At 36.1% G+C, this 12072-nt stretch overlaps 1 protein-coding gene across 1 annotated transcript; it reads right to left on the bottom strand.

The window, feature by feature from the left end:
- Nucleotides 1-195: 195 nt before the first annotated feature.
- On the bottom strand, nucleotides 196-12072 carry LOC106070521 (transmembrane 6 superfamily member 1-like). The gene is made up of 8 exons (XM_013230448.2): nucleotides 11707-12072; nucleotides 10102-10300; nucleotides 9479-9561; nucleotides 4067-4182; nucleotides 3845-3931; nucleotides 3634-3726; nucleotides 1161-1280; nucleotides 196-902 (listed from the first exon to the last, which is right to left on the bottom strand). Exons 1-8 carry the CDS (start codon nucleotides 11903-11905, stop codon nucleotides 663-665), a joined length of 1137 nt encoding a protein of 378 aa, XP_013085902.2. The 5' UTR covers nucleotides 11906-12072; the 3' UTR covers nucleotides 196-662.

Here is a 12072-nt window from a genome sequence, read left to right as displayed (position 1 = left end):
AATTGCAACTACCAGTAGAGTAAAAACATCTTTTAAAGGTTAAGGTTACTTACACTAAATTGTGTAGCAAAATAATGAATATCAGTCACAATAGTCCTGTTCTGTGTATTGGCACATTTCACATAAAAGTTTTAGTAGGTTGCTATTTCATACACGCCAACAACAATAGGAAATGAAAAGGTGAACACAAGTAAATGATTGGTTAGAAGTATGTGTTGTTTTTTTTTGCTTAAATGTCTTTAAAATTTATGAGAGCTGTTCAAGTTTCATACAGAAAATATGGCAAGATATTAAGTGTTACAAGGCAAAACAGGAAAGTGTTACGAATATACATCACAAGAAAATGCTGCCACTCAAATATATGACAAGTCAATGACATATGCAAGGTATAAATCACTATAAAAACATTTTAAATATGAGTTTAAAACTAAGACATGTATAATGATAAATGTAACCATAACACAAAATGCCTATTTGTAAAAAAAAACAGGCTTTCTGTCTATGAAGTAAATATCTTCTTTAAAAAAAAAAAGAAAAGTGTACAAAATACATGACACACATATGAGGCTGTACAATATTAGGCCTACATAAAAAAATAAAATAAATATAAAGCACACTATAAAAGAGAAAACAGAGATACATTTCTTTTTTTTTTTTTAAATTTATTGTGATTTTTTTTCTGGTCTCAAGGGCCTACTAGTGATAGGTGTTGACAGCTCCACAGTGTAAGATCGTCCAAAATGTTCATCATCTAGTCTGCACCACAATGCAAAAAGCTGTGGGATAACAAGGAAAGCAATGTTGATACCCCAAAAATAGGGAGCAATGGTTCCACTTAGAGGCGGGTGTAGATTAGCAGCTGTTCGATGGTGTAGAGAACCAGCAATGTAGCTGAATTGAGCCTGTGTAGATACATAAAGCACTGATGTCAAATCTGTTTACAAACATTTCAGAGACACTTATTTACAATGATACATCTTATCTTTAGTAAAAAAAAATGTAAGGACAAAGATGAAAAAAAGTTTTTCTAGACTGGATCTCAAGGCTCACATGAGAAACAGATGAACTCAACCTATAAAAGAGAAGTTTGAGAGCTCAAGTAGGTTGAATTATGAAGGTTTTAAATACTTAATAGTGGTTGCAATTAGAAAAGCACAAACCTGAGCGGCAGCTCCTGCATGTATCAATGACCAGTCAGCCATCCAATGTTGACCAGGATGCAACAAACCATAAATAGCAAATAAATAGTAGATCACATAGATATACTGGTATGTTAATGCCTGCAAAGAGTTCAACATAAAAGATAGATCACTTTTAAACATTTCTCTAATCTATTGTTTAAGATTTTTAAAATTTTAAATGCATGTGTGTAATAAATACAGTATTAATGTTTGTTTGATTTATCTGTAAAGGTTTCATATTGCATTTAGTAAATAAACCTTTACCTTTATCCCTAAAAATTATTGTGCATGCAGGTTTTTTTCAGAAAATTTATTTAGAATAGATTGAATATGTAATAATAATAATAATAATAATTTTATTTATAAAGCGCTGTTAACAAACAAATTGTAGGCTCAAGGCGCTGTTATAACATTACAAAAACAAACACAAGAGCTAATATGACAAACTAATCTAAAAAAGTTTTAAACAGGTAGGTTTTAATGTTCTTCTTGAAAGTTGAGTAGCTTGTTGTCTGAGATCAATGGGGAGTGAGTTCTAAACCTTTGGTCTGTGCACTAAAAAAGCCAGTAGATTGTAGCTTTTGAGGGAGAAACGTGGCACCACTAGAAGCATTGAATCCATTGAGTGCAGGGCTCTCTGAGGGACATATGGAGTGATCAGTTTGCAAAGGTATAGAGGCATTTCATTGTTATATATATACACTGATGACAAAGTGTGGCCACCTTGTAGTAGATTTTTTGCTTTCACAGGAAGCCAATGGAGCGTGCGCAAGAGCATAGTAGCAGAATCTCGTCTTGTTTTTCTAAGGACTATTCGAGCTGCATTGTTCTGTATCTGTTGCAGCTTGGCTATTTTTTCATCGAGTATACCTGCTAGCACGGCGTTGCAGTAGTCAAGGCGGGAGAGTATGAATGCCACAGTTAGCTTTTTTGTTTACTCCTTTGTCAGATATGGTCGGATCTGGCCTAATCAGCGCAGCTGCAGATAAAGACCCTTGCAGAGCTGACTTATGTGTGGGTCGAAAGATAGTGTTGAGTCAAAGAAAACTCCAAGATTCCGCACTACATGGACATAAGGAAGCTGGCAGTTTGTGATAAAAAGAGAATCTGTGCTTTCAACTTTTGAGACGTTGTTCTGAGTGCCAATCTTAATTATTTCTGTCTTATCTTCGTTCATCTTGAGCTTATTTTCAACCATCCAATTGCTCACCCTTGCAACAGTACCACTGATTTTCTCTGCCAGATGTGACACCTCTGAAGGAACTGAGGAATCGTATAACTGTGAGTCATCGGCAAAGAAGTGGTATAGGATGCCGGTTGGCCGTATGACACCGCTAAGTGGGTATGTATACATAGTAAACAATACTGGGCCTAGAACTGATCCTTGGGGTACTCCGTACTTCAATAGTAAGCTTGTTGATTCTTTCCCGTTGACAACGACACTTTGGGTACGTTCAGTCAGGTAAAATCCAAGCCACATTAAGATGATTCCTGCTAAACCAAAAATGGCTGAGAATCTGGCCATCATAATTTCATGGTCTAGCGTATCAAAGGCTGGGGACAAGTCCAGCATGGAAAGTATTGATGTGTGGCCTATGTCGAAATTGTGAAGTATGTCGTTTAGTACCCTGATCACTGATGTCTCTGTGATACAGCACTTTCTATATGCAGATTGAAATTCTTCCAAGAGACGGTACTGTTCAAGATGAGAAAGAATTTGCGCTAACAGGATGCACTCCAGAAGCTTTGACAGGAAGAGAAGATTTGATACCAGGCGATAGTTTTTTAGACATTTCGGGTCAAGACTGAATTTCTTTAATAAGGGCCTGACAAGTGCATGCTTAAATTGCTGTGGTACAATGCCTTAAGTCAGTGAAGAGTTCACAATGTTAGTAATTGTAGGTACAAGCTCATCTAAACATTCAAGGAGCAATGCAGTTGGAATTGAATCAAGGTCACATGATTTCATTGGCATTTTAAAAATAATACTCTTGACATAATCTTCTGAGACACGCTGAAACTCACTAAAAGGAGAATTTTTAAAGATTGGAGAGTGGTCAAGATGTGTTGAGAGGGATGGCATGTCATTTCTGATCTGCTCAATCTTGCCAATGAAGAATCTATTGAAGGAATCAGGGAGCTCCGATAATGGGATAGTTGAAGGCAAACATTCGTTATTTGCTCCCCCTAACATTTCAGCAGTGATCCTAGCTCCTTTGAAGAATCAGATGTTTCGATTTTTGTCGAATGTGACTACCTTTTGGGTCTCTAATCATGAGGTTCACCTTGTTTTTTTTCTTTGATGCAGATTTGTCGATGTATCATCAGACCTGTCTTTTTCAACAAGTAATTAGTTATGTCAGATATCAATTTAGGAAAATTCTTCTTTTCTTATCTTATATAATACAGACGTTACTTCAAAAAAGAAATTATGACATAAACATTAAAATACCTGAAATTTAGGAAAATTGGATGGATCTGTGAGGTAGGGTTCATACAGTTTCAAATAATCTGTCATAAATTTTGGACTTGCACCAAGAATAGCCTGTAGGAATCATTTACATTTTTATTTTTTCAATGAAAAAAATACTTGCAACATATAAATAATTTTTTGATAATAATTCTATCTTTTAAAAAAAAAATGTTTAATTGATGTTCATTACCAATCCACGGAATACAGCCACTATAGTAGCCAGTAAGAAGAATATGATGAAAAAAAAATCAACTGGACGTTTCCAAATAGGAGAAAACTGAAATAGAGGAAATATTGAATATAAAGATTTAAATATGTTGAATTTTAACCTAACATTATGGCTACCCTTTTATTTTTCATCATTTTGTGAGTAAACAAAAAACATTAATCACTTGAATACAATATAATTTACCTTCAAAAATGTTCTAGCTTGTGATGGACTGTTGTGAAAATAGTAGAAAAGAACTCCAATGGCTAACAATAAATGTATAATGTTGCCAAAGGTGGATGTCCTAATAGCATTGGAACCTAAAAATATATTAGAAAATGTATAGTAAGCTCATTTTTTTAAAACAATTTTTTAAATGTACATGATGCGAATGCTTAGCACAAAAATAATTTTTAACCATTTTTAAAGGGGAAATATTGGAGGGGCTTACTGGACTTAAAAAAATAAGGAAACGTTTTTTTAAGTACAAAAATTTAGGAAGAGTCGACTATTTCATGTGGCTATGCAGAAAAAAAGAGCTGAGACAATTTTAAAAACAATAAAGACACAAGATTTTTACAGTAAAATATATGCAAATGAACTTACAAACACACTAACAAGCCAGCTAGAAGAAAATTGGTTCAATCCATATTTCATAATATATTTCCCCTTGTCCCAACTCCCGCTCCCCCAAAAAAAACCTCCAAGATTAACCAACCAACCTAAGTACATTCCATAAATCAAAACAGCTCAAAAGATCCAACTATTAACATTGCAGAAAGAGGAGTATAGCCCTGTGGAATCACAGTAAACTATTTAGTCAGACAAGCTCAATATGCTCCTCTCATTCCTAGACTCTAAAGCTATCATTAAAAATCTGTTTTTAAATAGTATGAAAAACCAAACAGAGCCCAACAGAAAATGATGCCTCTTCACATTGTGAAGTAAACATACCAGCCACTATTTTTAGACCCAGGATAGGATATTGCAGGTTGCTAAAACACCAGTACTGAATGGGACTAACTAACAATCCAGATGTTCTGTGAGGAACTCCACATTGAATAAATCCTACAAAAGTGTTTAATTTGGCTACAAGGAAGAAAATTTAATTTGTTAAAATAAATGGCTAAAACCTTAATTAATTAGTTATTAATTTTACTCATCTGACAAGTGTAATATACTAAGTCAATTCATAACCTTAGAAACAAGGCTTTATTTCAATAAAACACGACTGATAGACACAATAACACAGTACAGACTGGTCACGATTCACAGACTACGATAATGCGAACACGATTACAAATACTAGCACGATTACATGCACGGGTAACACACAAGTTCATTTAACGATCACTCCATTCACCCCTCCTTTATTTCTTTCTGGGTCTTAGGTTATAACCATGCGTATGAAGGGAAGGATCCGGAGGTATCTCTGGCGTAGACTTTTCTCCTTGCAAGTCGTAACTGTCCTGTACGGGACTCGAGTCAATATTGGCCTCTGGCATTGGGTGGCTCCCCTGTGAGTCACTGATGACTTCTGGCTGGTTGTACATCATTGGGGTGGGATTCTGTGAATTACTGATAGTTTCAGGCACGTAGCGACTCCCTGGTGAGAGATCCAAAGAGTCACCGACCTCTTGAGGCAGAATACCGTTCTCTGGTTCGAAATAGTCGTTCGTGGAACTTTCCTTCGGCGCCAGGTGCCTAAGCGACACTGTCTCCTCCCGGCCATTTGGAAATCGTATATGGGCGTACTGTGGGTTGCAGCTAATAAGTTCAACCTCTTGTACCAATGGGTCAAATTTTGAAGATCTTACAGGTGATTTTAGTAATACTTTGCCTGGGTTCTGTAGCCAAGTAGGCAAGGATGTTCCCGTTGGCGATCTTCTATTGAATTTGAAGATCCGTTCGTGTGGAGTTTCATTAGTAGAAGTACACAGTAATGATCGAATGGAGTGAAGTGCCTGGGGCAACACAGATTCCCACTGTGATAGTTCCAACTTCCCTGAGTCCAATGCTAATAAAATAGCCTGCCACAATGTTTTATTCAGCTTTTCTATTTGCCCATTTCCTTTTGCGTTATAGGGCGTTGTCCTGCTAGTGGCTATGCCCTTAGAATGTAGATATTCTGTAGTTTCTGTGGACATAAATGATGTGCCACGATCAGAGTGGATGTAACTGGGTGTTCCAAAGAGGAAAAATAACTGGTCGAAGCACTTTATTACTGTCTTAGATGTCATATCAGGACAGGGAAAAGCGAATGGAAACCGCGAATATTCGTCAATCATTGTTAACAAGTACTTGTTGCGAGTAGCTGATGGCAAAGGACCTTTAAAGTCAACACTTATTCTTTCAAACGGCTGTGTGGCCTTGATGAGCGTACCTGCAAATTCCTTATAGAATTGCGGTTTAATTCTATTGCAGGTTCTGCATTGTTGAATGGTCTGCCTGACCTCTTCAACCGAGAAGGGTAAGTTCTTTGACCTGACATAATGTAGAAGTCTAGTGACACCTGGATGACACAGGTAGTCATGGTACGTCTTCAGGCTACTTTGTTTCGTCATGGTTGAACAGTGCCCTCTAGACAAGGTGTCTGCTGCTGTGTTGGCGTTCCCAGGTCTAAACTGTATATCAAACTTGAAGCTTGCTAGTTCCAATTTCCACCTTTGTATCTTATCGTTTTTAATTTTCTTGTCATGAGTGTCTTTAAATATGTATGAAATAGACCGCTGGTCCGTAATAAGGGTAAAATGATTGCCACACAAATAATGCTTCCATTTGCGTATAGCTTCAATTATTGCAGTTGCTTCTTTCTCTATGGCAGATTGATGCCTTTCACTAGCTGAAAGAGTTCTAGAGAAGAATGCAATAGGTCTTCCATCCTGATTTAAAGTGGCAGCTACTGCGATGTCAGAAGCGTCAGTTTCCACAATTAGAGGATGGTCATACTTTATGGTGAAAATTGCTGCTTTCTGCAATTCTTCTTTCAAGTCTTCCAATGCTGTTTTTACTTCTGTAGGTACAGGAAAAATTAGATTTTTCATTATAGGATACATTTTGTCGGAGAAATTTGGTATCCAGTGAGCATAATATGCCAAAAGTCCTACAATCCTTTTCTGAGACTTCAGATCTTTTGGAGGTGGCAAATCTCGCAGAGCTTGAAATCTATCAGGGTCCGGCTTCAAATGCCCTTTTGATATTTCATATCCAAGCAGCTTTACCTTCTTAGTAGCAAATACACTTTTACTTTCGTTGAAAGTTATTCCGTATTCCAGAGCTACCTTCTGAAAATGCAACAGATTTTTGTTATGGGAGTCTACATCTTTACCACATATTGTTACATTGTCGACATAGGCAAACGTGTCAGACAACTTTTCTTTTTCTATAATAGTGTCTATGGTTTTCTGGAAGCAAGCTACACCGTTAGTGACCCCAAAGGGTATTCTGCAAAACTGGTAGAGTTTACCACAAGCTTCGAAGGCTGTGTATTTCTTTTCGCTCTGTTGGATAGGTATTTGGTGATAAGCACTCTCCAGATCCAATGTGCTAAAGATTTCATACCTGGAAATTTTCTCCACCATTTCATCCACTCTAGGCATGGGGTAAGCGTCCAGGTAAGTAAATCTATTTATAGTTTGGCTATAATCAACGACCATTCGCTTTTTGTGCCTCTCATTGGTCGTGACAAGGACTTGAGCTCTCCAAGGTGATTTGGAAGGTTCAATGATACCGTTTCGTATCAATTTCTCAACTTCAGCTCTAATAAATTGTGTGTCTTGGAAGGAGTAACGACGAGATTTAGTAGCAATAGGTCTGCAATCATGGGATAAATTTGCAAACAATTGTGGTGCCTCTACCTTAACAGCCTTGAGCGAGCAAACATGAAATGCAGGTCGACCACCGTTGAATGGAATTATCAGTTCTTTGTGTAATGTGAGGAAATCTAACCCAAGAACTACATCAGTGCAAAGTTCATCTAGTAACGAAAGTTTGAATTGATTGTAAACTTCCCCTTTGTATTTTAGCGATGCAAACATGTGGCCTCTTGTGACGCTTGACAGTTGAGATGACGCCATAGAAATTTTGTGCTTTGAACGTGTCACTGACCAATCGTACTCTCTTGGTATGTTTGAAGAAATGTAGCTTTCTCTGCTACCTGTATCAATTAGGGCTTTTAGGCTCATGCCATTTACAGAGATGTGTACTGTTGATTTAGTTAAACCAGGTACAGACGAAGTAGCAATTAGTGATGTTAAATGTGTAGAGTCCTTAATGCAGCTACAATCTTTACAAGATTGTCTTTTAATCTCGTGGCTAGGAGATGTTTTGACTTTTGTTTTGGTTATAGGAGTGTTGCGAGACCTGCAAACCTTCGAAAAATGTCCATTTTTCCCGCACGAATGACACATGCAGTCTTTGGCAGGGCATTTCGCTCTGAGATGCCGACTACCTCCGCAAAAGAAACATTTAGTATTCACTGTTGCGATTGTTTCTGAGTCCACCATTTCTTCGGTTGAGATTGCCGATGACGAAAGAGATGACTCAACCAATTGAGAAGGATTGCTAAACGAACTGGATTCTTTTTGGGCCATGTCGAGTGTCTTGGCAATATCTAAAGCCATTTTCAAGTCAAGGGATCTTTTCTCAAGTAGCCTCTGTCTAATTACACTCGAACGCATGCCGCTAACAAAGGCATCACGAATGGCGTCCTCTTCATTTTTGTCAGCACTGACAGCTCGGAACTGACAATCTCTGGCCATCACTCTCAGCTTGTGTACAAATTGATCAAGACTTTGATCGACTTCTTGTTTGCAAGTTGCAAGCAAATGTCTGGCCAATGTTTCATTAGGGGCCTTCACAAATAAATTCTCAAGAATAGATTTTGCTTCTGAGTATTTAGAACAGGTAGAAATATACTGATATAAGGATGGAGACACAAAGTTGCATAGCAGGTCAAACTGTTCGCTTTCACTAGCCCCTACCTTCGTTGCGAATCTGTCAAAACAAGAAATCCAATGTTTCCATGTAACTGAAGCATTAGTTGAACTAGGATCAGCATCCAGTCTATTGGGACGCAAAAACTTGTCCATTTAAGAATGGTTTTATTGAAATAAATTGTAATATACTAAGTCAATTCATAACCTTAGAAACAAGGCTTTATTTCAATAAAACACGACTGATAGACACAATAACACAGTACAGACTGGTCACGATTCACAGACTACGATAATGCGAACACGATTACAAATACTAGCACGATTACAAGCACGGGTAACACACAAGTTCATTTAACGATCACTCCATATAATATAATAAGAGAAAAAAATTCATTAAAGTAAGCAAAAAAGAAGCTTGGGGTGGTGGGGTGGAAATGCACGAGCTTCCATATTTACTATTTCTATGTCTAAAAGCTTGTAATTAGACAAGCATCTTACTGGGTAGAGAAAAATGGCAGAAACTGGGATTTGGAAACATTACCATTATTTTAGCAATCTCAAAGCATAGCTCGCAAAATGCCAGAGATGTTACAATAGCACTGGAGTACAATTCGGAACAAGATATGAAGATATCATTCCTATCAATAGTAAATCTAATTGTAAACACAAGTCAAATTACCAATCAGATAAACAGGTAGAAGAACAATCATGTTGTTTAGTAAAGAGCCAGCCCAATACAAACTGACCTCACGATGACTATACCTGCAATATGCATAGAGAGAATTGGTCAGTTAATCAAATGATTACAAATGTAACTTAAAGATTATTTGTAAGTGTTTATCAGTTTTATTGATACATTTTAAAATATAAAATTTTAAAAACCATTCCCCAACCATTAGGGTGAGTAGGAAGCGAACAAATGACACCAGCCATTGCTCTGTTCCATCTATTCCTAAATCTCCCTTTGAAAATGAATTGTTATACATTTCTAAAAACAATTGCACAAGGTACAAGAGAAAAAAGAAAGAGACCTGTTAGTCTCAATAGGTTTAAATTGTTTAAAAAAAGATAGGTAGCTGAACGCTGTATCATCATTATTGTTAAGAAAGAAATAATCTATTTATTAATAAATGCATTTTAAGCTGAATGGTTGTACATTTGGCACAAAGTTAAAATATTGCACACTAAATGATTTGTTGCTTTTTCTGTATTCATTATAATATCTTGCTTAACAGTTTGAAATCTGATGTCAATGGTTTCTGTCTCTTTGTATAAATCACAGTATCTATTCTTTGTGTTTACCTTTGAGTGTATAGGTATATGGCCAGAAGACAAAGCAGGAAGTGAACAATGCCATTCCAATACAAAGAAACAGTGCCATGAGCTGTCTTCAGATAAGGATCAATCTGTGTCCAATTGGTGGACTGTAATTGAAAATAACCATCTACTTCAAGGATATTGCCAAGTCCGCTCACAGCATCAAAACAGAAGATGCTGAAAACTGTGAAAGTAAATGATATATATTACAATATATTAAAGGTGGAATCATATATGTACAATATTTTAAAATTTAAAGTGTATACTTTAATTACATATTATAGGCCCTATTTATTAATTATATTATTAAGTCTTATTAATTGTGTTCCTAATTAAGTAAGTTCTCTTTTATATATCTAGATTCCATGACACACAAGGTGTTTTATTGTTAATCCATTTTTTTTATGTAGACCTATATTATGCTTTACCACTTTGGGTATCACATGGTAAACCAAGTAGAAAAAGACAGATATAAGGGATTTTTTTTTTGAAGATTTGATCAGGATGAGGAGAGAAATGTTAATACTGCACACCAATCAAATTTTCAGAAGCTGTACTAGGCTTTATTGTCTCTATCTGATGAAGGCCTAATTTTACAACAAATATCTGTGCTTCTTTTGGGATTTTAAAAGAAAAAAAACTAATTTTTATCTCTGCTAAAAACCTGGTCTAGAAACTAGAACTAGATTCTATGAGTAAACAAAGTAAAGTGAAAAAATAAACAGGACAAAATAAAAATAGAAAAGCTTTTTTTTTTTAATTATTATTATTTAATAGTTTACATTTCAACACTTGCATTCATCCCCTAGTTCAAAGTTAGAACTAATAACTAAGTACAAGAGATTAGTCTTCCAGCTAATATGAAGATCAAGATCTGAAGTAGAATCTAAATCTAGAGTCTCTAGTCTCTAGATATCTAATGACTATGTAGAATGTAGGCAGGTAGGCTGACCATCTGAATCTGTTAAGTTGTCTTCAGTCACACATTTGTAACAATTTGTTGTTTTCGTTTAAATATAGGCTACTGACATAGTCTAGAGTCTAGACTTAGACTCTTCTAGATTATGATTATAAAGTAACGTCTGTATTTTATAAGATAAGATTATAATCTATTTATATCTAGATCTGTCTCTATTTCTATGGTTTACTAGACTATCTAGATCTATATAATCTATGTTTAAGGATTAAGGGTCTATTTGATGTTTCCATCTGTGGCATTTAAATTAATTTAGCTGAATGAAACATAGTCATAGTCATAATCTCTGCATGGCTACATTTTTTTAGCTGACCTTCCTAATCTAAGCTAGGGAGATCAGCACTTTACGACTTAAGTGACTTTACTAGACTATATTTAAAAAAAAATGAACTATGAAAAGTAGGTCATGCACGCCGTCTGTGTTTAGATTCCTAACGAGTGACCCATCTCTTGGTCTCGCCAGCGAAGTTTTATAGTCCAGTGTTATTTGTAAACAAGTAACTAAATACGTCATCAAAAACTATGTATATAGACATTATAGATGTAGATCTAGATCTATATCTACTAGTCTAGATATCATATTCTTTTAAATCACCACTAGACATAAAACTTACCGTACATAACTGGGTCAATGTTTCTGTAGTATCGTCTAAACAACAAAAATGTTCCCACAAATGCTGCCAAGATGCAGCTTGTAGCGGCGATAAAAACATTGCGTTCATTCTTCATACAACTCAACTGGCTGAGTGCAAACAGCAGCGGCCACGAAGTGAGTGACAGTATGACAACACCAATTGTTATCAGCTTGGTCATCCTCGAGTTTTTGAAACAAGAAAAAAAAAAAAACTGCCAACGCCAGATCAAAACAACGAAAGTAGGCCTTGCGATACCGTTAAGCGCGTTGTCATTTAAATTTGAAACACTGCACTCCCACACACACACTCACTCTCTCACACTGACGGTGTGCCAGGGAATAAGAA

Source organism: Biomphalaria glabrata, chromosome 1 (assembly GCF_947242115.1).
Source record: "Biomphalaria glabrata chromosome 1, xgBioGlab47.1, whole genome shotgun sequence".
In the NCBI taxonomy this organism is placed as follows: Eukaryota; Metazoa; Mollusca; class Gastropoda; family Planorbidae; genus Biomphalaria; species Biomphalaria glabrata.
This window is presented reverse-complemented; position numbering and strand designations above follow the sequence as displayed.